Raw genomic sequence first — 23,556 nt, 5'->3', positions numbered from 1 at the left:
TGCTGAATATATTCAAAGAAAAACACATGTGTTCCAATTTATAATTCCCTCAAAGACTTCTTTGTCTCACTTTCTTACCCACTTTTCTTCTGGTCATAATTCATCTCTATGATATGGCGATTCTTCTTTGTGTCCTCTTCAGAGCATTCTGTCAGGCGGACCGCGCCCCCAGGTTGGACCACTTCTTCTGCCTGTTCTTCCAGCAGCTCATCCAGCCGTCTCGCCTGAGGGACGGCTCCTCAGCCCCGCCCACAGACGTCTCAGGGACCCTTTTTCTCGACGGACTGCCAGCGGTCCGATGGCTCACACTGCCTCCAGAAATCAAGGTTCATTCCTGTCTGTGGGGTAGAGAGGGGACGGGGATAGAATATCATGTACATACATGTTTGGGAAGAAGTAGATGCAGTGGTTATAGATATTTGTTTATGGCAGATTCTCTTTTTTCAAACTGTTTAATGTTGATTGTGAAAAATTTATCATAAATGTAGCAATGGCGCCCTCTAGTGTCCACTGTTGGAAATGCACAACATATAGACTGTGTTTAAAATAATGTAATGATGTCCGTGGTTAAAGTGGATCAATGCCGGAGCAAAGACTTTAGATAAATAATATGTAACTAAATTAAATGCTATGAAGCTTTTATTTGATTTTTCTCTCTACAGATGGAGGTGGACACTGTTCTCTCTGATTTTGAGTCTTCAGATTTTGGAGAAATGGTAAGAAAACACACCAGTACTTCTGTCAAGTGTTACATACTTTTAGATGTATGCCACCTGTTGGGATTGGACATTTATCTTAACGATTTAGCCGGTTACAAAACAGTGCTGCTTGAGTAGACTTCAGAGTCACATTAGATCTTCATGTTTTTGTTATGCTCCTTAATTCTGCTATCTATAGAGTGCCCGCAACATTGAAATACTTCTAGTTAAATTCAGTGTGGCTAAAAGGAAAAAGCTTTGTTAAAATATGCAAGCGCACAAAAGTCAGTTGAAACGTTCTTAAGTTGGCCTGACGTTGAAGTTTTGCGACCCTGCTGTACTCCTCTGTTGGTCGTTTATAGCATAACGATAGCATTTTGCTTCTGGTGATTAGATTTATGCTTCAAGGGTAGACATGTGGAGATTATCCGGCTGAACAAAACGTGCATTTATCCATACAATATTCCAAAAGCCTATGGAGAATTTGCGTTGCCTTTTGGTCGAAGGAACCAATGCGCAGCTTACTTCCGGGTCGGCCTACAAAATTACGTCCTCCCTGTGGCGCTCTATTAGTGGGCATGTTAGCCTTCGACATCTGTTTTCTGGCCTCAGCATGGGGGAGGAAAGGTCAGGGTATTTTTAGAGTTGTGTTCGTGTACGCTTTGTATTTTTAATGAGAAGCTAATGGGGTCTGGTGTTCTTGGTGCGTGCAGCGTTAACTGATTACATGAACACACTGATAGGGAGGGGTATCGAGACAGGAAGGGGTTGAGTGAAATTGAAGCTTCTTTTTAAAATGTGTTTTTATTTCATCATCGCGCCACGTTTTGTTAAGTATACTAGGGTTTTCCTACTAAATAATAGGCCACACATTATCTACTATACTCTCTTGGTTGTATTTATCTTTATTTCCTTGTGTCTTTAACAGTCTGAGGACTTCTTCGGCCTGAGGCGTCTGTATGTAATTCTCGGCTCCTGTTTGTTCTACAAGGTAGGTGTCTCAGTGAAAACAAACATGCTTCAGTGCCCTATTCATATCCTCCCCAGGTGACACCCCATTATCTAGAAAGCTTTCTTTAAATGGCATCACCACCCAGCTATCAGAAGCTTTCACACACGATGGCAGAACAATGGTTCTATGGCTCTGTGAGAAATCCAGATGTTTTATTATGCTCCATCAAATGTATTTTCCCTCACATTCAAACCCACATGTGTTTGATAAAGATTCCACTAAATTGTCTCCACGCTCCCCTTCCAGTCCTACCTGATCGCCAACCACCTGCCCAAAGAAGACCTGCTGGATGTGTGCCTGTACTGCCAGCACTACTGCCTGCTGCCTCTGGCCTCAGAGCAACGAGTGGGTCAGCTGGTCATCTGGAGGGAGGTGTTTCCCCAGCAGAGAGTTAACCACAGCAGCAGCACCAGCCCAGGCTACAGCCAGCCTCAAGGACGCCACTTCCTCCTCATAGTGGGGCTAGTAAGGAGGCCAATCACTGCTGGTGGTTGATTTTAACTCCTTGTTGCTCAATTTCTACTCATGGTAATATTTTTATATGGTACAAGTAATGTAAGCAGTTTCCCTGCTTGTACTTCTTTCTCTCTCCACCTCAGAGGCACTTCATGCAGTGTGTGCTGTTGGAGGCAGGCGGCTGTGCTTCCCCAGCTTTGGGCTCTCCAGGACCCGACTGTGTTTACGTGGATCAGGTGAACCTTGTTGTAGGAGCCATTTTGTGCCGTCGTTGGCATGTCAGTTTATTTAATATATATTTATAGTGCTATATCATTTTGAACACTTGGTGGTGGGGGTTAGCTGCACCGGGTGTATAAAAGGGGTCATAGATGACAGGGAAACAACAGGACACAGGATGAGATGAGCATACCAATTCAACGACTGGATATCATCTGGTATGCATTGCGTCTGGATCACTCAACCTCACCTGTGAAATAATGGCAAACTAAATATAGGACATCGACACAGCAAAGTAGCCATTACACTTGTTATGCTTCAAATCAAATTCGTAACCTATTTCCTAGTCACTTCTTCAGCCTAAACAATGTAAATTAGGTGTCCCTGAGGGCAATAAAAACTCCCCGTCGGGGAATCGAACCCCGGTCTTCCGCGTGACAGGCGGAGATACTGTCCACTATACTAACGAGGAAGGATGTGCATTTCTAGTTGAACTAGAAATTCATTTTTCAAGGTTTTTATTGTCAAACACACACCAAGGTGTAGAATAAAAAAGCATATAAAGTGACACTCCTTTCTGAGCACAGGTGAAGGCCACCTTGCTGCAGCTGGAAGTGTTGGAGGCCGGTATTGAGGAACGTCTGAATGCCCCACCGGCTCCCTGCCTGTCCTGCGCCGACTGGTTCCTCCCCGCCGCAACGGCCCGTGACCGCCTGGACAGCCTGGCCTCTTCCTCCCCCGTCTTCAGCAAGCTCGCTGGGGCCGTCAAAGGCTCCTCCGCGGGGTCCAGGGGCCGCGCTCTGTTTGGAGAGAAGGCCCGGAGGTCCAGCCCGCAGAGGAGCCTGTCAGACAGTGGCAGTGAGGGACAGATGGATGCTGGGACATCGATGGCTCCAGGCCTCAGTCCACACTCTACACCTGACTCGGGGAGAAAGCTGGGGGGCCGTCGGGACTCCCTAGGGTCTGGAGGGTCTGAGGGGAGTGGAGGCAGTGGAGGCCTCTTTAAGGTACAGTTGTATGTTTTATTCAGGCTTATATTTGTTCATATTTGGTAACGAGGACACCAACACCATTGACATATAGAATCAGAAGTACAAAACAAGGTCACAACTTTTATTTCTTTTGAAATGATTGAAATGTTCTTTGCATTTTAATCATTTGAAGTAATAGACTAAATGTTATTCAAATGATTTATCCACTAGTGTGGATTCATGTATGCTTTGTTAACAGATTCCCAGGATGAGGCACCCGAACCCATTCTACCTGGGCACCCTAAAGAAGACCCTGACTGAAAGGGAGACAGAGGAGATGTACAACACCATGAAGTGGGTGATGGGAAACCATTTTAATTTACGCTGCATGTATTATTCATTTTGGCTAGAACTAAATCTGCCCGTTGTGACAGGCTGACATCAGGTGCAGAGAACACCTTGTTCCACTACGTCCTGATGGAAAGTGTTCAGGGGATCTTCATCGCTCCAACCCACAGGGAGGTGGCTCAGCTCAGCGGCTCCATCCACCCTCAGCTCATTCGTAACTTCCACCACTGCTGCCTCTCAATACGGTCTGCGTTCCAGCAGAGCCTGCCGGCCAGGGTGAGTCTGCTTTACTGCGCCATGGATAAATATCTTCATGACCGCAGAACCTATCTGATGAAACAACGTAACCACCTCTCCTCCTCCTGCAGGGCCGCCGGGCTGCAGACCGGCCCCAGGGCTGGGGTCTCGGTCCAGTGAAGGAACATGGGGTCCTGTTTCAGTGCAAACCTGAGAACTGGACCGACCAGAGGAAGCCTGCTCCCACCATGACCTACTGGGTCATAGGGTACATCAACTTTATCCTGTTATCAGGAACATGATATGTATGGAAAACCTGGAGGGAATTATTCAAATAGGACTCAAAATTCCCCTTTCTACTTTTAGAGTCTAAACTTTTTGCCTTAATTTGTGCTTTTAAGTATTTTTAAAACCTATCAAGTAAATAAGCTTCATTAATTTGATGATGGTCTGTAGCTGAAGTCATTTTCCAAAATTGCATATTGGATAATCTGCTGAAAATATCAAGCCCAGTCTAAGTTATTTTTCCGTCTCTCAGTCGGATGTTGCTGGAGCCGGTCCCTCAGGAGTTCTACGTGTGTTTCCATGACTCTGTGGCAGAGGTTCCCGTAGAGATGGCCTTCAGACTCTCCTTTGGCCTGGCTTTGTGATAGGATCTGTGACCACGATGGACACAAACTACAACTCAGGAAGACACGGTTCTATTGGGGGATTGTCTGCTAACTGGATCCAACAATGGGACTGTATTTCAGAGATGATGTTCTGCAGATAACAGCAGCGATAAGCAAATAGCCGCGAGTTCTAACCAGGTCATGTTCTGTGTGTGTGTGTGTGTGTGTGTGTGTGTGTGTGTGTGTGTGTGTGTGTGTGTGTGTGTGTGTGTGTGTGTGTGTGTGTGTGTGTGTGTGTGAGAGATAGAGAAGCCAATCAATGAATACCTCAGACAATGTCTATTAGGAGCAGACGCCTTAAAGTTTACTAAGCTGGACTGATTCAAACTAAGCTACTGCACACATCTTCGTGTTGAAAGCTCAAAGGGTTGGAATCACAATCTTTACACAGTGTTGGGAAACATGTCCAAGTGTTATTTAAGATGTACAGTTTTGTATGGAATGAAGTCAATTAAAGAAGCAATTCTCTTTTATTGTTTGTCCGTCTCCATAACATAATTCCTCACAACTGACAAAGGGAGTGGAAATAATGCAGTCCTTTCTCCAAACATATACAACAAATATACATCTCATCAGTATTGTTTAATACTTGGAAAACATATCTTAGAATTCTGCATTTCATAATGTTCATAATTGAATTGTGGGACCAAGGGAAACCATAATTATAAAGATGACACGGCAACAACAAAAAAAAGACTGATGAATCCATATTCCTAGTCCTGAAAGGATTTGTTCAATTGATCCCTTCCAGGCGAATCTGTGCAGTAAACTCCATAAAATGTCTGAGCAGCTTCAACCAGATGTAGTAGCACATCTACACCTGGAGAGTATTCGTCCTTTAGAGTTCAAGCTGCGCTCTGAATGAGCAACATGTTCCTCTTGTAGCACTCGAGGCTGCAGAGGGGAACCCCGGTCTTGGAGCAGGCGTACCTCTTGAGGTTGGTGCAGCCATTGACCCCGCAGTTCACGGGGGCAGCAGGTGGAGCAGAGGGAGGAGTCGGTGTCGGAGCAGGAACCCCTGTGGGGAACGAGATGGCCACTCCCAGGGCGTTGTCTTTGTAGCGCACCATGGGACTCTGGTTCAGCTTGGATTTCCTCTCCCTCATGCTCTTGATCTTGGCCTTGCTGGTTTTGGTCAGCCTCTCGATCGTCTGGTTCTTGCTGTCCTCCGCCTTCTTGGCCGCCTGCAGGCGTCTCTTCCGGGCTCGCTCCTCCCTCTTCTGCATCATCTCCGCAGTCATCTCCTTCTCCTTGTAGCCCATGGGCAGCTCCAGGAGAGGCTGGCTCTGCTGCTTGTGTAACAGGGCTTTCTGAACACACGAATAAAAACACGCTATTTGTTGAATATCAGTTCAATTACTATCACAGTTTTTAGAGTTCACATTCTCCTCCTACTCCTCCTCCTCACCTGTCGGGCTGTGAGCAGGGACTCGTCCACCTCCTTCTTCAGCTCCCCGTTGTCGTCGAGCTCTCCCTTCTCCAGAGCCTCCAGCCACCTCTCCTCCTCGTCCACGGGCACCCCAATCATGGAGTCTGAGTCTATGTCTGGCATAGGGGATGTGGCCAGGTTACTGTCTTCGTCTGACGCAATACAAACCGGATAGACATGATGAATGTGGCATCCAGACGGGCCAAAATAAATTCCTAACCATGGTACAACTGAAATACAGCTGACATGAGGCTAACATCCATCCACTGTGCAAGCCTTTTGCCGTGTGATCACTTAAAATGAGATAAAGTTGACGTGTGACCTGTGTGTGGGTATGATTTATGAGCAGTACAGACATTTTAGCTCACAATATACCATACACCATATATCTTAGCATTTCACCGGTCACTTACCAAGCCAGGCCCGATACTGCTCCAAAGGCACAGAGGGCTCATCGTCGTCGTCGTCATCATCATCTGAGTCATCGTCATCGGAGTCATCACCATTATCAACATTGTTAATAATCATCAGAGGAGAGGGAGGACAGGCCACACCAGGGTGCACGGTGAAGGTGGGAACACTGGGAGACAGGAAATAGCTCTCTGAGTGACTGGGTTCAGATACAAATTATATAAATGAAATACCTCGACCCCCCTCACCTCTTGGTCCCCAGCGTCTGCCCTCCCAGTTTGATCTTGAGTCGGAGCTGTGGAGGAGGCCGAGGGACCACGACAGGCTCGGGCTCCGGCGCCTCGGGGAAGCTGTGGTGCTTCCTCTTGTGCTTCTTGTGTTTTTTGTGTTTGCGCTTGTGAACGCTGTGCAGGCTGGAGCTGCCTTCACCTGCAGAGGACGAGAGGGAAGACACAAATAAACCCAAGAATTATAGTTGCTATTATTGATATTTCTTCATATCGATCAAGAGGAAGTTTATGGCGCAATGATTTTAGTCCTTCAATATTTTTTGCAGTGATTTTTGGTAAACGCCCCAACAGATTCAACATTATATCTTTGTATTTATTCTGAGAGATTTGACAGGATTCACATTTACGCTTGTACTGTTTGTACTGTCATGTATGGACGGACTGTTTGAACCAAAAATGGTACAACGAAATGTACCAAAGACACTGAGAATTACTGTAAATGCCAGGACTGTTCTTTACTCACCGAGGAACCTGGGGTGGATCATGTCTTTCCTTTTCCCCATTGGAGCGGCCACGGGATGTAAACACGGAGAACAGGCAGCCAGTGAGCAGCTCTACATGGCAGCAGATCTCTCCAGGTTATCTGGAAAACTAAGAGGAAAACACACCTGATATTAAATTAGGTGGGAAGAGTAATCAGATCTTGTACTTGAGCAAAAGTAGAAGTACCAGATTGTCTTTTAAAAGAAAAAGTACTGCATTCAAAATGTTAATCAAGTACCAAAGTATTCAAATCAAAATGTACTTAAAGTAGCGACAGTAAAAGTAGTCATTGTTTGATTGGTTCATTTCAGAATAATATCTCTGATATGTTTTATAATTATTGATCCTTAAAGTGTTCTCAGAGCTGGTAAAGGTGCAGCTAATGACTTTGTATATTGCAGGGTAGCTGCTGAATTTACTCCAGGTGGAACTAAAGTATGGTGTAAGTGTTGATTATATTTCACACATTAATCCAAATCTGCAAAGTAACTAAATGTATTCAATAATAAATCAAATGTAGTGAAGTCATTTTACACTATTTACCCCTGAATTGTAGTGGGGAAGAAGGCACAGGTACATTACGTTAAATGCACGTACATGTTCTGTATTTGTTAAGTAAGCTAAGCAATGACCCTTATGTTAATTCAGTAAACTATATAAGGTTCGTTTTTAATTCGCTGTTAGCTTTAATCTTATTTAGCCATATGATCCCTCATCACACAAGCTAGGATACATTCATCGCAAAAACTAGAAACAAGATTTACCATTTCGAAAGAAAGCCCTCGCTGCAAACCTGAGGCAAATGTATTTTAATGGACTAACAGTAAAGATAACTAACAATAATTATATTGTAATGATTTAAACGCTTCTTAACGTTGTTATTATTCTAGTAAACACGCCTAAACTAAGCTAACAAGAAGGAACTACTTCTTCTTCGTGACTTCCGGTTGTGTTGATATCCGGTACACTGCGTCTAGTGGAGAAAAACAAAATAACCGGCGAAACAAGAACGAGACTTTACAGAGGTACGGATCTTCACTCGTGTGTGTTGTGAATTAATCCAACTAACATTAAAACCAAAACACATAATATCAAAACTTATTGAGAAGTCATTGAACTGTTACATAATGTGTTACATCTTGGAGGATTAGTTCACGTTACAAATATCGCGAGATGACCACTGTAGGTCTTGGACAAAAGTCCACGGTCATGCCGGGTTACGCAAGGTTAGTTGCAGAAAGCTGAAAGTGGTCGAGATAATACTTTTATTAGTGTTGACTTCATGACATGTATCGAGTATAATTGCGTGCACCTTTGCACTGCAGTGTCCCAAAAACACGTGTCTTTATGTTGGCTTAACCGGAGTTTCTTTGGAACATGAATCTAATGGTGCAGTGCTGTTGATCTGATTGAGCACAGCATTATTTATTCCAGTCATTTAATCTGCCTGCAAACATGTTGAAAGTAGGAATTATTTTATGTCAGCAACAGGTGGAAGCTGATGCAATGTTTTCATAAATACATGAGGGTCAATATTTCTGATTCATTTTATAATTCTGCAGGATCATGAATTACGCTCGGTTTCTGACAGCTGTCAGTGCAGCTAGAAAGCCCTCTCCTATCAGGATGCTGAGTGAGTATTTTCTAATTAAATACGTATTACGTTTTTAATGTAACACCTGTTTTATTTAAAAATTGCCGAAGTGAAAATGTCATGGTATCTGGTGTTTTTGTCTCTGCATGTACAGACTTACTACTTCAATGGCAGGCAGAGTTTAGCAGTGCAGCTGCTATTGGTTTTGAACTGTGGGTCACTTCTGTTGATTTTCTTTACTTGCTTGTAAAGTACTTTGAGGACCAGGAAAATGAAAAATTATTAAATTTTATTGATCAACCAACCAAATAATTGTAGAAGAAATGGCAAAATATCCATTTACCTGGCTGTACACATAAATATGCTTTATAACATAACTGATGTGTACATAAAGTGGAAAATAGATTCCAGTTTGGCTTTGTTTATGCCTACATTTCTAGTAGATCCATCCCTCTCATGTATCTCTCTGCCTGTAATAAGCCGAGCTGCAGCAGCGGTCACCTCCGTCTCTGATCTCTTTGGCCGGAGGAGCGCCCAACCCCAACACCTTCCCCTTCCAGTCAGCATCCATCAGGCTGAAGAACGGACAGACGCTCTCCTTCGACGAGGCGCTGATGAAGAGGGCTCTGCAGTACTCTGCCTCTAATGGGTGAGAGATGAAGACAGGAGTCCTTCTCTTGTTAAAAACAGTCACTTTTCCAGGAGAATCTCCAGAACAAAAACAGTGACATTACTTTAGATTTAGAGTTCATTTTCATCCCTGCGTAGAATCCCTGAGCTGCTGACGTGGATGAAGAAACTGCAGAAGGACCTCCACAATCCGCCGAGCCAGATGGACATGTGTGTGACGACAGGGAGCCAGGAGGGGCTCTGTAAGGTACTGACACCACCTCTACTGTTAGCTGTCATAGTGTCATGGGAATCAGCTAAGGATGATGATGGTAAATGAAGTCCATTGAAGCAAAACATTCCTCAGAGGGTTCTATATTGACTAAGTGTAAAGCACACACTGGGGAATTTAATGCTTCAGTTTTGACAACCACATAAAAAGTGACAGTTATTTCCTGCAATGTTGTTGGGACCTGTTGTTTACCAGTGGTCCTTTAACAGCCTTTACTCAACAATGTGTTGTCAGTTTAAAAAATCCTGACTGTTATATATTTGATAAGAAGTGCATATGAACTAGTTTTCAGGTGATGATGGTTCAGATGTTTGGGGTTTATAGGTGTTTGAGATGCTGGTCAACCCTGGAGACAACGTCCTGCTGGATGCTCCCACCTATTCAGGCACATTAGCAGCGGTGAGAAAAAATACTTTATTTCTGCTGCACACACACCTACAGTCCCTCCAGCTGCCGTGACCCTCTTCCCTGTTTTTTTTTTAGCTCCAGCCTCTTGGTTGCAACTTAATAAACGTCTCCAGCGATCAGCACGGCATGATACCTGCGGCCCTGAAGGACGTTTTGTCTCGGTGGGATCCCTCAGATGTCCACAAACCCGGCAGCACCGCCCCCAAGATCCTCTACACCATCCCCAACGGAGGAAACCCCACCGGTGCCTCCATGACGGCGCAGAGGAAGAAGGAAGTGTACGAGGTTGGTCTCCCGCTGCAGTCACAAATCACAGCCTCATTTAGATTTTAAGTATGACTGCATGTTCACACTGCAGATGGTTCATGAATCCCTCTTCTCTGATTTATGCAAAGTGGCAATTTCAGCTGCTAATTAGAGCTCGTCTTGAAGCTGATTTCCCTGCGGATTCTCTTTGTCGTTTTTTAATTAAAGTCCCCGGTGTCTTTCATAGCTGGCCAGGCAGTACGACATGCTGATCATCGAGGACGACCCGTACTACTTCCTGCAGTTTGACAAGGTACAAAGACAGATCGCTGACCTCCTCTGTTTGGCAAAGAAAGTTAATTTTCTCACATTTAAAAAGGTGAAATATTTAATTAGTCTCTTTTGTTTCTACGTTTTAGTCTCATCTTAGGGCTGTAATGACTGGCACACTTTTAAATCTTCAATTGAGTATATTCGAATACAGCTTCATATTTTACCATAAAAGTAGAGACAATCAAAAGTGACACTTGTTGTGTCTCATTATTTGGCAGCCGTGGGCTCCCACGTTTCTCTCCATGGATGTCGACGGGAGGATCCTCAGGACGGACTCCTTCTCTAAGATCCTGTCTTCAGGGTGAGCGTCTCAATCTGTGTGTTCAGACCCAGAGCGTGTGAAGCTCTGCTCTTAACATGCTGCAGCACAGTGTTTGTTTCCTTAAAGAGTCAGGACCTGATTTATAAACAGGATGTGTCATCATACGCAGAGTATGGGCTGATGGGGATGTTTTTCACAGTTGTGCACATTAATTCCAGTTATATGATATGTATTTGAACCTCAACGTTTATGTATTTTAGTGTTTATTTACATGATCTATTAGTTAATTGGCCATTTTTACATATTATATACACATCCTTTTACAATTACACCCATAAGCATGTTAAACCTTAAGATCCCGTTTACATTCTTCAGATCCAAGTCATAAAACTCAGATGTTTGAAATGGTTATATCATGCCTCAACGTGTTTTAGGCTTAGTTGTGCTGACTTTGCATGATGACATGGCACATTTGTTAGCCAAATTTTCTTCAAGGTCATTCAGGATATCCAAATCAGATCTGCGTTTGTTCATTGATTCCTTGCTTTTCTGTTTGTCTCACTTTAAAATGAATAATGGGTTTCTATTAAAGACTAAGCAAAGGAAACTATTTGTTGATGTCTTTGACTCTTTGTTTGTTTCAGGCTGAGGCTAGGCTTTGTGACGGGTCCCAAGCCACTGATAGACAGAGTGGTGCTGCACATCCAGGCCTCCACCATGCACACCAGCACCTTCACACAGGTAAATAAAACCATCATCTATCATAGCCACACCCTGCTCAATAAACTTGTTGCATTACTGGTTTAGTTGCAAACAAAACATATTTGTGCTTTGAACTGTGTGGAGGCATTTATCAATTCTAAAGTATGACAGAAATAACCGCACAGATACTGTAGTTAGCATTTTAAGGCTAACGTCTTTGATGCTTTCTTTGTGGCAACCTGACATTTACACCGCTTTACCATGCACACCTCCATGCAGCAGTAAGCTCACATCATTGTCCAGTAGTGGCTCAGTCAGTAGGGGCTTGGACTGGGAATTGTAGGGTTGCAGGTTCAAGTCCCCAAACAGACTTGAAATATGGACTGTGTGTGCTCTGCTGTGTGCATGTATGTGACAAATCCTCCGATTCTATCTTTCTATCTATCAGGGCGGTTGAGTCATGCTCTCTCCACACAGTGACACCGCAGACTTGCACACACTGCCAGCTTCTGTTACCTCCCCACGGGTAACGCTGATTTGGCATAAACTCACCAGCGAGGAGACGTGTTGAGGCCAAACGAGTCTTTGTGGTGCGTGTGGATCTGCAGCAGCTGCAGAGGAGGGCTTAAAAAGGAAGAAGAGGGAGATTAATTAGGATCCGCTGTCAACCTCGCCTCTGCTTTTTTATATAATCTGCTCTAACTCAGAAAGATTCCAAATTAGAAGCATGAAAGGAGAAAACATTGACAGTGAAAGAAAGGTGTCTCACTCCAAATGTACAGATCTGAGGGTGGATTTTATATCATAGGGTCATTGTACAGTATATAACTTAACCTGCTTCTCCACAGCTCATGGTGTCTCAGTTGCTGCACAGCTGGGGCCAAGAGGGCTTCCTTCAACACATAGACGGGTATGTCACTTCCCCTAATGCAGCTGCACAGCCACACCTCCCCTACACTCCTAATTTATAAAGATATTTGATGTACACATACAGCCCTTTTTTAGTAAGTCACTAGGCCACACTTGCAGCGGTGCATGACACAGTTTCCTCTCCTCTCACAGGGTGATTGAGTTCTACAGGAAACAACGTGACGCCATGATCAGCTCTGCAGACAAGTGGCTCAAAGGTTTGTGAAAAAGTCATATTTGGTTCAATTGATGAGAAAGGACTGCAGAAGGAAAGTTGTGATGAGTCTTGAAGCGCACCCCAAGGCTTTCCTTTTTTTCTCCCAATGTGTGTGTGTGTGTGTTCAGACGTGGCAGAGTGGTACGCCCCATCGGCAGGCATGTTCCTGTGGATCAAGCTAAAGGGCATATCCGATACCCAGCAGCTCATTATGGAGAAAGCCTTGGAGAAAGAGGTCAGCGTACAACATTTTCCTATTGTATCTCACTCTAACTCTCACAAATTAATCCTCTTTGTGGTCTATTACGAAACAAAACCCAATTTCCTTACTGAAGGTTAACTTTCTGTACTATAGCATGCTAATATCAGTACCCAGAATGCATTCCATTGCTTTCCCCTGCTCTGTTTATCTCGCAGATGTTTTGCTTCAGGGGCAAAGCAGGTTTTGTGTCTGAATAGTGTGTAGGATGGTGATGCTAAGCTGCCATTGTGAGAGGGTTTAGAAACTGAGTGTTTCCCCTCCCACACAGAGCATTTCAATCCCTGCTAGCAAATAGCTGATTCGCCGAGTATAAACAGGAGTGGGTACATTCAGTCTCTGCTCTGCTTACAGAGGAGGAAACCACACTTCAGATTTGAAGATAACTCCTGTTGGGTTAGCCTAGCTTAGCACAAATACTCAAGGCAAGGGGAAACAGTTAGCCTTGATCCATCCAAACAACAAGGTAATTAACATGTTATTTCTGAGTGGGATGATCCGTACAAAATCAAAAAGTGTAAAAACTATTGAGGGTTTATCATGTGTCTGTGTGTGTGCTGTAGGTGCTTCTGGTTCCCGGGGGCGTCTTCATGATCAACAGCAGTGACCCCTGTCCCTACGTCAGAGCGGCATTTTCCCTCTCCACACCGGAGCAGATAGACGAGGTACACACACTCAAACACACACACACACACAAACATACACACTTTTCCAAGACTCTAATCCCTCATAATTTTTTTCCACAGGCTTTCAGAAGACTCTCATCTCTCATCAAAGAGGCTTTGTGATCAACAATGATGTATATTTTCCCTTAAAGATGCTGCATTTTGTTTAAGTTATTGTCGAAGGATTATTTTTTAAATATATATTTAAGTATAATTATCCAAGACACTCAATGTTGAATCCAGAATCCATGTAGACTACATTGAGTTAAAAGATTACAGATGCTAAACTCATTACTTGGTGCTCCATCAATACACTACACATGAATCGTGTACTGTATAAAAAAGTAAATAAACGTTTTTGTATCACTTTGTATTTTGTCGTTTGAGTCTTTATGCTCGTAAACAACGTATATTTCCCTCGTGGATACAGTAGTAACACCACTTAACAACACATTCATAAAGAGGTGGATCCTCTAAAGTTGGTACAAAAGGAAGGTCGTCTAAATCATCATGAACTCTTTCTACTCTGGATTGCACAATCTTTTAACCTCAAGGATCAAAACTCTAGCAACACTTGCAGCATCAAGAACATCTGGATTGTGAAACTGACACAAGTGTTGACTTGACACAGAAGAAAACCACAAGTCCAAACTTAGGTTTCACAGTAAAGTTGTTTTCTTAAACTCCACGTGTTCTGAATTGTGCCAGATAATCTCCTGTTTGTGCCTTTGAATCTTTTGACCCTCTTTGTGTTCTGATGAGCCGAACAAACAATAAGCGATCAGTACATTCTGTGAGTGGCTGGACACTGTTTTCTTTTCCCCTTGCACAGACTTTCTCCCCGCTGTGTTAATATGTAGCACCTTGTGAGCAGAGGGGCCGAGTTCTCAGAAGTGTTTGTGTTAAGCTGAAACATTCACCCGAGTAGAGAAATGGGGTCAGAGGGTCGGCTTAAAAATCAGGCTTTTGCAGCACTGAAGAAAAGGTAGTGAAATCCTCGAAGTAAAAGTAAAATGTGAGTAGTCAAATGCAAGTATTTGAGAAATGATAAAAACAAAGTACCAGAACCTCTAAACTGTACTTAGGGGACAGTTAATGCTACACGCATTACTTTAAATATCCATATTTCTATACATAGATGGAGTATTATTGAATGTTTGCTCAGGCCCTGTTACAGAGTGTCCATTTCAGACTTTAACAGTGGTTTCAAGGTCAGTTACTTATCAACTCCTGTACACAAACATAACCCTGACCTAGTCTTTATTTAGAAGAGCTTCTGTGCTGCCCTCATTTTCCTCTAGGAATTAGTTTTGCTTCAATGGGAAGTGTGTTGTTCCCTGCTGCGTTTTATGCCCCTGGTCCTATTTATATTGTATCTATCCACAGCACTGCAGTCATCCTTAAAGTCCTTCCTACTCCAACCTTTTAGCTTTCAATGATCATGAATGCAGAAGGGGATGGGTTTCCAGCGTAGTCTGTTTACCTGTTATTGTGTTCTACGTCTTAAAGCACTCAAAGGTTGAATACCTGCAAAACCAAATTAGATGCACTAGCACTTTACCTTTGTGCAAGTAAGGTTTTCAAGGTCATCTTTTTGTGTTCAATGACAAACTGGAAAACTGCCAAGCTGCTGCTGTCTGCTCAGGAAGCTTCAAGGCCAGGCTGCACAGACAAACGTCACGAATACAGATGAGTGACAAAACAAAAGACAAACAACAAAAATGTGCTTTTGTAAGCCTCAAAATGTTGCATATCTGTTGGGTTGAGATTTAGTTCCTTTCAAGTTGCACTGATGACTAAGTGAAGTGGGAAAGGGGTAGCTTGTATTGACAAATGAAAGGACATTATCACCGAACTCTAAAACATTTGCACTTATATCAGACTTTAGTCTTAAATTCACAAGCTACTCTTTGCAGTAAACAAAGTCATTCAAACTAGCTGCACATTTACCAGCTTTGATAAACACATGAATGCATCAATAATTATAACCAAAACACATCATATTATTCTGATATGGACCAATCTGCACAATGAGTACTTTTACTGTTGGTTAAGTATATTTTGATGCAAATACTTTTGTACTTTTACTTGGAATAACATTTGCATTGCAGGACTTTCACTTGTAACAGAGTATTCTTACACTCTGGAGCACCTCTTTAATTTAAGAGACCATTTCAGCATGATCATGTTCTCTTGTCTTATTATTTATAGACATGTCTTTGAGTTAAATGATTTGTATTTATTGTATTCTATAAACTACTGACAATTTGTCTCTGTGTTGACATTCAACAGCCACTAGAATGACTGCCGTACATGTAGAGATTAAGATTTAAGAAACATTTGGAGAGGTCTCTTAATTTTTTTCCGGAGCTGTACACCAGAACACAAACATATTATACATATTTCTTCTTAAAATGTACTGACATGCAATTAAGGTCCATTTGAGGGTTTACATAAATGTTGATATTGCTCCACCTGCTCTGCCAACACTGGGCGACGTTGCCTCCCAGTCTGTAGTCTGGAGCTGCGGGTTACATAGCGGACCACAAGCGGTAGGGGGAGGATGGAGATGCGGAGAAACAGCTAACGACGGACAACCACTCCTCTGGTGTTTCCCTCTAAACGATGACAGCGACAGACTATGATGTGAGTATGAATATACTCATTTATAACCTGTAAAATATGTTATTAAAGAGGCGTTATGTCAACGTTTGAGCTGCTGACGTCGACGATAAGTTGGTCGTTTGCAGGAGGTAACGTTAGCGCAACCCTCGACACAAATTCCGCTTTGAGGTCATTATCCTTATTCCTATAATATGTTTCGTTAACTGTAGTAACACCTCAATAATGTGTCTGATTATGAAAGATCTACTTCGCTTTTCGGAACATTTCTAAAAGGGTCCCGTGATGTAAAACCTTCCAGCACGTAGCCGTGTCCCACGCCCTTGTTTGGTGATGTCTGGCGGTCAAACCGCACTGAATTGTCAAAGGTTTCTCTCATGATATGAATAATATAATCCAATGAACTATCGTTCTTTAAGATTTTAATCACTGGTGTACATTTAAAAGCTGGAAATGCCATCTTCGGGGGCTGTTTGTGTGGCAACAACGAAGCGAACGTGGACATAGACGGATCCCACATACAGTTCCGTTATATTGCAGTGGCTTTGTTTTCCCTTAAAATCAAGCTAAAACTGCACCTCTGTGAAAAAACAGGATGCATCTGCTTGTTTAATTAAAGTTTCAGATGACCTTATGTAGCTCTATTGCACGTTTTTGATACCTACATGTATTGTGAATGTTTATAGCTGCTTTTAGCTGTGAACACGAAGCTAGTCCTTGTGTAACAGACATAATGCTGTAATGTTACTTAACTGAACGAACATGGATATGATATGCTCCCTATGTTAGAGCAATAGCACAGCCAGTGATTTCAGTGCTGATTGATGATGTGAAATCATGAATCTACAACACAATGACTAGTTGTAAGTTAAATATCTTTGTACCTTTTGGTGTGGGTTGATTTACAAATCAGATACTTGCAGATTGTACCCTGGGCTGTGGTGAATTTTGAGATGCAGTTGTCACCACAGCTCTTTACAGTATTGCAATACTACATGGCACTAGTGTCAGTCTACCGCTTTAAAGTCAAAACTGCTCCACCAGCTGAAAATCTGCTCAGAGACTGTAGGTCAACACTGTGAGAAACCATATGCAACAGCCTACCATAACAACAACATTGTCTCTGACCCAAACCACGTCCTGAACAGCTACATTTATTATCATCAAATCAGAGGTACAAGGTCCCACGATTTAAAGTTAGACTGAAGCACTCTTTTGAGCACCAGCCAATCCTCAAGTTAAATACACAGTTAAAACCCAGGCCAAATGTAGACAGAGGCTCTTGATAATGCTGTCTTCAGTGATTGTTATGGTATGTTGATGTCTGTTTCCTTGTATCGTGTCATAATATTTGTCCTTGTTTGATTTCTTTTAAATGGAGCTGCTGTGATGCAAGAACAAATATAGTCTTTAACGAACGTACTATTTTGATGTATTCAATATGAAAACATTCATTGAGTGCATTCCTGTGTGTTCGTGCTAGTTCTAAAACCAGCTTCCTTCCTCATCAGTTTGTTCCCCAGGCACATGTGGTTACGTCCTGCTGCATTATGACTAACATTCACTTTCTTGTTTTCTAGTGAGATGTTTCAAGCCACAGAGCTGAATACCAAATTGCCTTCTACTTCAAAGAGATAGCCAGTGTGCTGGATGGGTAACCAGGAGGAATGACAGAGTCTCTTCCCCCGTGGGTGACGCACCAACAGATGGAGAAAATGCACTGGGCTGGAGGATACGTTTTTCTGATCCTGGCGTCCCTTATCGCCTCTCACACCACCGGGGCCTTATCAGTGGACATGGGCGCAAACCAAACAGAAAGTGCCAATGTGACGGACGGATTTGGCCCCATGGTGTTCACAAAAGTGAGCCAGATAATTGCTCGTGAGGGGAGCTGTGCGCTCATTGATTGCAATGTAACAGGGGATCCGTTCCCCAGTGTGCAGTGGTTCAACTCCCATGGAGACCGCCTGGACACGGAGAATAATGGTAAGACCAATCGCACTGTTACTTAAAACCCGGTTTCCTGCTCTCTTTGTCACCAGCAGTGCTAGGAGTGTCTGGTTTATTATTCACTATAAATCCAGCTTCTGAAAGTTAACATTTAAGTGCATTTTATAGTTCTGACAGCTAAGTTGTATTCACCACACGCACGGTTTCCAACAGGAAATGAAAATCCTCCTCAGCCTGCTCAGCGTATCAACGTGGTCCACATTCTGTATTTCAAAATCTCAAAGATAGCCGGGGGGGCAGTTTTGAGATGTGCGTGCACTCCATAAAAATAGCCACACATCCATTTTATCCGCTGTTAAGGGTAGTTTTGGCCCGCTGCCTGGCTCAGTGACACTTCCAGGTGTCGCATATACAGCCAATAGTTTGTGTCGCAGAAACAAACCCGGAGGACTCGAGTTATGGGGAAGAATCTGCACACTAATTATTATTTGATATTGTGTGGCAGTATTGTTTTGAATAAACCAGTGCATTTAATTAACCCCACAATCCTAAAAGATATGCAGAAATGCCCCCAGAAACATTAACAAACATAGCTCCCAAAGTATAGACAGTATAGCCTAAGCTCACCTTGGTGGACAGGTTTATGTATAGTCTATAAATATCACATTACATACAGCAATCCCTAGAAACACATATTTTATTAAGAGTGTTATAACTGGCATTCCTAATTTACAATACGTAGTTAATGTGCTGAGGATACTGACACGAATGTGCTCCATTGGGGGTGCTTTCTGCTTCGTCACAGGAAAATATGACGGTGCTGACGCTGTGGATCATTTAGAGGCACAGTGTTAATATGCTACATTCAAAGAACAGCAGAGCACGTTTCTTTCTCGACGACTGCAAGGTTATGACTGCAGATGCGTTAAATTAAGTGATCAAATCCTCTGTTCTGTTACACGGGAAAGTGATTCTGTATTTTCAAGGGCGAGAAGTCAGGATTGGTTCCCGGGGGAAATTTGGCTTATTATTTCACGTAAGAGAAGTGATTATTGTCCTGCTGTGTGCTCATTAGATTCAGGCAGACATTTAAATAGGTTTCTACTCATGATTTTCCTTAAAGCCGAGCCTCCTCCGCCTGGGTTTTGAATACTGTGATTCAGCTGAGAGAAGGAGCGCAGAGCAGGCGGACGTTTTGATGCTTCTCCTGAGCCGGCCTGTTGGAGCCTGTTGTTGTTATGACCCAGAAACCCAGAGCGGAGTCTGCACCATAACAGAGCTTCTCCCCTGGGCTACACACAGGAATATAATTAGGGAGGGGGATATTTCCCCCACAGCAGGCAGTACTGATTCCAACCTGCCCTCACTTGTTTCCTCAGCCCTTTTCAAGCTGCCTTTTCCCCCCTTCCTACAAAGTTGCTTGTAGTATTGAGCCGCACATCAATCGCATCACATGGTCCGGTGGTTGAGGTAAAATTAGAAATCTCTCAGCTGAGAAGGCGGATGGGCGGGACATTTCCTGACCCCCATTCATCTCCTCCAGGGGATACCAGAGTGGGAAATGAATCGTTGGAGCATTGTAGGAGGCGGGAGACATGATTTTTAAAGTCTCTTCCAGACTTCAGACTATAGATTTAGAAACGCCTTCTGTGATATCTGTCCATCTGGGCGCCTACACAGCGAGAGGTAGACCATGAGTCGCTGTTACATTTTCCCCAAGACTGAAAGTTGTCATTTCTATCAAAAGGTAGAAAATACAAAGAACTGTTGACAGTACTGTACAGCCAGAACGCCTGTTAGTTTAGCTTAGCATAAAGACTGACTATATGTGAACAAATGTCAACCATGTCTTTTATCTCCTTCGTTTGAAGGACACTTCTTATATTCCTCTTTAATCACGAACATGACAATTATCCAAATTATATGCATGCATATTTTTATTATGCTGAACTCACAAAAGCAACATGACTGCAAAGGAGGGAAATCAAGAATATGATGTATAAGTGTTAGCATATATTATATAATGTTCATTTTGATTAGCCTTGTAGGAATGATCTCTTTACAGAAAAAGGCCAAAGGGTGCATGCTTGCAGTCCCTGTTCTAAGTCTCTGTGCTAAGCTAGGCTAACCAGCTGCTGCCTCAGCTTTATATTGCAGAGAGCGCGCCATCAAGCTTCTTATCTTACTCTCCCACAGAAAGCAAATAAGCGGATTTCCCAAAATGTAGAACTACCCCTTTGAAGCGCGCTAAGGCTGTCACATCACAATAAAGCTGTATCAGCCAGAATCACCAGCTCATTACTGAGATAAGAACTGATAAACTGAGCAAATAAACCCGACACTCATTCGACTGAATGGCTCTGCAGGTGCACTGCTACCTGTGGCCATTTACATAAATTCAATATTTGTCACTGCTTAACTCGCTTGGTTTGAACATTATTATGTGCTTCAACATTCGACCCAGTTGTGACTCTGTAGAAGCGACCCTTAAACCTAACCTGTAAACAGATCGTCCCCGCTTTGATTACTCAAAGCTCAGCACAGAGAGCACCACCTGTTTAAACATTGAAGGCAGGAATAATGAGGTCACTGCTGCCCTTCTATCTGAACACACACATACACTACACCCTGATCATAAAGTGGATATACATTTCAGCGCCAAATGTTGAGAAAGCCACAGATGGAGGCTTAGGCAAGAGATGACTGCTTTCACACATCACCAAACTGCTGCCAGGCTGAAAGACACCGGTTTTTTCCCATTGATTTAGAGCCAAACTATGTGTTCTCTTGAGCTTAAAAAGAGTCTCTGCAGAAGAACAACATCAGCACATCTGAATAAGCAGTTCCTGTTAGAAAGCAGCAGCAACACCGCAGAGGAGAGTGCTGTTGATCACACGTGAGGGGAACAGATGCATTAAGAGGATTTTCAGGGTTTAATCCTTGATCATGAGTTACTGGGCGGACGGCATACTCACTGCCGTTCCAGAATAATCTCTGTTTTTAATAACAGGTCTGCAGTTTTTGTACTCAGTCGCACCAAAAGTAAAGGATAGGTTGTAGCATTTTTTTCCTCAGACCATCATACAGTATTAAGGAAGAAGCTCTACAGAAACAAATCCGAAGTTATTATGAATCAGTTTGTTTTACGCAGCTTTTGCCACATTCATGACCTTCTCCGTGTCTCTGCAGGGGAGAAATGGTGGCTGATGGATTCGGGGATCCTCAACATCACCAACATCGAGTTTGCCGACCGGGGAAAGTACACCTGCATGGCGTCCAACGCGCTGGGCAGCTCTAACTGCACGGTGACGCTGCGCGTGGTCTTCACTAACGGCGACATGGGCGTGTACTACATGGTGGTGTGTTTGGTGACCTTCACTATCATCATGGCCCTGAACGTCACGCGCCTCTGCATGATGAGCAGCCACCTGAAGAAGACGGAGAAAGCCATCAATGAGTTCTTCCGCACCGAGGGCGCTGAGAAGCTGCAGAAGGCCTTCGAGATCGCCAAGCGGATCCCCATCATCACCTCGGCCAAGACGCTGGAGCTGGCCAAGGTGACGCAGTTCAAGACCATGGAGTTTGCGCGGTACATCGAGGAGCTGGCGCGCAGCATCCCGCTCCCGCCGCTCATCATGAACTGCCGCACCTTCATGGAGGAGATCCTGGAGGTGGTGGGGGTGGAGGAAATGAGACACACCTTCCTCAGACAGGCGCCCGAGGGATGCCGCGAGCTCGCCACCAGGGCCATCGGGGCGAGAGACGTGTTCACCATCCTGCAGGAGAGGGAGATGGAGCGAGGGCGGGAGAGGGAGCGCAGCGAATCCCCCGCCGCCGACTCAGACAACTCCTCGGTGCACGAGCAGCCGCAGCACATCGCCATCCAGGTGTCGGTGCACCCACAACTCGCCATCGGAGGTTACTGCAGCATCGAAGCTCCCCCTCAGCCAGAGGCAACACCCTCCTCGCCTCCCCCCTGCTCCCCACCACCACTCAGTCCTCTGGAACAGGAGGAGCAGCCTGAGCCTGAGCCTGAGCCTGAGCCTGAACCTGAACCTGAACCTGAGCTTAAGCCTGAGCCTGAGCCTGAGCCTGAGCCTGAACCTGAACCTGAGGCGGCGGTGGAGCAGGACGCAGAGCAGGACGACGTGCAGGACGCGACCAGGACGCCGAGCAGGCCTGAGCCCGAAGCGACAGGCGCCGATACCCCCGCTCCCTGCCAGGTGTTTTACGAAAGCCACGTCTGACGAGACAAACGAACCCTGGAGGAGCGGCGAGTTATCCTGCTATGCATTTCCACTTGAAGACAAAGAAAGGTCAAATAAACACTTTTAATTTCCCAGTTGGGAGAGAGACAATCACATTTTTATCCATCTTCACTGAACGAAACCATCCTGAGAAAAGACACTACAGCCCCTCTTCCCTCTCTCCGGACTCTCATGCTTGAATGTAAGTGGCAGGGTGATCGATATAATAAATGTAATGCGCAGTGGATTGTAAAGGATCACGTGATTTGCATAGCTCAGATTTTAGGATTCTTCAGTCTTTAGTTTCTTACAATGCTAGGGTTTTCATGACTCCAGAAATCTGCCTCGAGCTGGTCTTCACGCCGTTTCCTCGAACCGTGAACGCTCAGTTTCCGTCACCCGCTCGAGAATTCACATCCAGCTTCTGCGGAGCTACAGCTGATCCGCTGTTATCATACAACGTCCTGTTCGAATAGAGATGCATGCTGGACTGAAAACAGCAGAGTTCAGTCACTACTTCATGATTGTACGGCCTACTGTCTGCTCCAAAAAAACAAACAAGTAAGCCAGGTTAATCTGTGTGTGTACAGTATACTTCATGACCGGCTCACACACCTCTGGGTAGCTTTGTGTTTTATTTGAGATATTTTTAATAGTATTATATTTACCCATTGTGGTGTGATTTTGTTTCTCAGCTAGCAGTTTTAATTTTTGTCTTTTTCCTCCTGAATAGAGACAGAGTAGCTTCGATCCCTCAGCTTTGTGCTAGTTTGTTTTTAATTTAATTCCCGACCTGCTCTCGGCATCTTCTTGCTTCTGCAGAGGCTTTACAGTACCGTTGCATTTTTGCTGCATGTGAAAGTGGACGGTGGGACTGAAAGGACACGTCTTTCTTCTGCCTTTGCTTGGCTGACAGTCCAGTGTGCGGAGGAGAGGAACTGTATCTGCTTTTACCGGTGCTCTTAAGATGGCTCTTTTTTTGTAGTGGAATAAAATGAAAGTGCTGTGTTAAAGAA

At 44.0% G+C, this 23,556-nt stretch overlaps 4 protein-coding genes, 1 long non-coding RNA gene and 1 other non-coding gene across 11 annotated transcripts in view; 3 read left to right on the top strand and 3 right to left on the bottom strand.

Annotated features, from left to right (window-relative positions):
• The window catches only part of intu (inturned planar cell polarity protein), a 16,324-nt gene extending 11,239 nt beyond the window's left edge, over positions 1 to 5,085 (top strand). For 2 of the 4 annotated variants that reach the window (XM_063895397.1, XM_063895395.1), the window contains exons 8-17: positions 143 to 326; positions 663 to 716; positions 1,627 to 1,689; positions 1,957 to 2,175; positions 2,310 to 2,444; positions 2,973 to 3,392; positions 3,616 to 3,710; positions 3,791 to 3,980; positions 4,073 to 4,209; positions 4,480 to 5,085. In XM_063895397.1, coding sequence (XP_063751467.1) covers positions 143 to 326; positions 663 to 716; positions 1,627 to 1,689; positions 1,957 to 2,175; positions 2,310 to 2,444; positions 2,973 to 3,392; positions 3,616 to 3,710; positions 3,791 to 3,980; positions 4,073 to 4,209; positions 4,480 to 4,591 — 1,609 coding nt within the window. In that variant the 3' untranslated portion in view covers positions 4,592 to 5,085. The remainder of the gene's footprint in view (positions 1 to 142; positions 327 to 662; positions 717 to 1,626; positions 1,690 to 1,956; positions 2,176 to 2,309; positions 2,445 to 2,972; positions 3,393 to 3,615; positions 3,711 to 3,790; positions 3,981 to 4,072; positions 4,210 to 4,479) is intronic. The other 2 variants (XM_063895398.1, XM_063895396.1) reach the window with 1 other exon arrangement.
• On the bottom strand, positions 2,786 to 2,857 carry trnad-guc (transfer RNA aspartic acid (anticodon GUC)). The gene has a single exon. It is a non-coding gene; the product is annotated as a tRNA-Asp (tRNA).
• ino80b (INO80 complex subunit B) lies at positions 5,064 to 8,202 on the bottom strand. Of its 2 annotated transcripts, none has more exons than XM_063895411.1 (6): positions 7,990 to 8,202; positions 7,206 to 7,333; positions 6,701 to 6,881; positions 6,455 to 6,621; positions 6,021 to 6,193; positions 5,064 to 5,922 (listed from the first exon to the last, which is right to left on the bottom strand). In XM_063895411.1, exons 2-6 carry the CDS (start codon positions 7,243 to 7,245, stop codon positions 5,458 to 5,460), a joined length of 1,026 nt encoding a protein of 341 aa, XP_063751481.1. In that variant the 5' UTR covers positions 7,246 to 7,333; positions 7,990 to 8,202; the 3' UTR covers positions 5,064 to 5,457. The 2 variants fall into 2 exon arrangements, with proteins under 2 accessions (XP_063751481.1, XP_063751482.1); XM_063895412.1 differs by having other exon boundaries at positions 6,021 to 6,157.
• aadat (aminoadipate aminotransferase) lies at positions 8,176 to 14,092 on the top strand. Of its 2 annotated transcripts, none has more exons than XM_063895409.1 (14): positions 8,176 to 8,250; positions 8,788 to 8,858; positions 9,300 to 9,468; positions 9,588 to 9,696; positions 10,045 to 10,119; positions 10,204 to 10,413; positions 10,622 to 10,687; positions 10,926 to 11,008; positions 11,614 to 11,710; positions 12,520 to 12,581; positions 12,734 to 12,798; positions 12,926 to 13,032; positions 13,620 to 13,721; positions 13,803 to 14,092. In XM_063895409.1, the coding sequence occupies exons 2-14, from the start codon at positions 8,792 to 8,794 to the stop codon at positions 13,842 to 13,844; spliced, it is 1,254 nt and encodes a 417-aa protein (XP_063751479.1). In that variant the 5' UTR covers positions 8,176 to 8,250; positions 8,788 to 8,791; the 3' UTR covers positions 13,845 to 14,092. The 2 variants fall into 2 exon arrangements, with proteins under 2 accessions (XP_063751479.1, XP_063751478.1); XM_063895408.1 differs by lacking the exon at positions 8,176 to 8,250 and adding an exon at positions 8,278 to 8,451.
• Positions 12,224 to 16,328, bottom strand: LOC134872216 (uncharacterized). Its single transcript, XR_010166784.1, has 3 exons — positions 16,197 to 16,328; positions 15,283 to 15,383; positions 12,224 to 12,295 (listed from the first exon to the last, which is right to left on the bottom strand). It is a non-coding gene; the product is annotated as an uncharacterized LOC134872216 (long non-coding RNA).
• Positions 16,164 to 23,556, top strand: mfap3l (microfibril associated protein 3 like). Its single transcript, XM_063895407.1, has 3 exons — positions 16,164 to 16,367; positions 17,924 to 18,329; positions 21,483 to 23,556. Exons 2-3 carry the CDS (start codon positions 18,011 to 18,013, stop codon positions 22,538 to 22,540), a joined length of 1,377 nt encoding a protein of 458 aa, XP_063751477.1. The 5' UTR covers positions 16,164 to 16,367; positions 17,924 to 18,010; the 3' UTR covers positions 22,541 to 23,556.

Source organism: Eleginops maclovinus, chromosome 11 (genome assembly GCF_036324505.1).
Source record: "Eleginops maclovinus isolate JMC-PN-2008 ecotype Puerto Natales chromosome 11, JC_Emac_rtc_rv5, whole genome shotgun sequence".
NCBI classification, from domain to species: Eukaryota; Metazoa; Chordata; class Actinopteri; order Perciformes; family Eleginopidae; genus Eleginops; species Eleginops maclovinus.
This window is presented reverse-complemented; position numbering and strand designations above follow the sequence as displayed.

Bases quoted from the DNA above. Each gene is read 5' to 3' on its own strand.
- aadat (XM_063895408.1), top strand. From the start codon at position 8,399: ATGACCACTGTAGGTCTTGGACAAAAGTCCACGGTCATGCCGGGTTAC. The intron at 10,120-10,203 runs GTGAGAAAAAAT...TTTTTTTTTTAG, and splicing joins ATTCAGGCACATTAGCAGCG to CTCCAGCCTCTTGGTTGCAA. The intron at 11,711-12,519 runs GTAAATAAAACC...GCTTCTCCACAG, and splicing joins ACACCAGCACCTTCACACAG to CTCATGGTGTCTCAGTTGCT.
- ino80b (XM_063895411.1), bottom strand. From the start codon at position 7,245: ATGGGGAAAAGGAAAGACATGATCCACCCCAGGTTCCTCG. The intron at 6,882-7,205 runs GTGAGTAAAGAA...CGTCCTCTGCAG, and splicing joins GATCCACCCCAGGTTCCTCG to GTGAAGGCAGCTCCAGCCTG. The intron at 6,194-6,454 runs GTAAGTGACCGG...GTATTGCGTCAG, and splicing joins GCAGTATCGGGCCTGGCTTG to ACGAAGACAGTAACCTGGCC.
- mfap3l (XM_063895407.1), top strand. From the start codon at position 18,011: ATGACAGAGTCTCTTCCCCCGTGGGTGACGCACCAACAGATGGAGAAA. The intron at 18,330-21,482 runs GTAAGACCAATC...GTGTCTCTGCAG, and splicing joins CCTGGACACGGAGAATAATG to GGGAGAAATGGTGGCTGATG.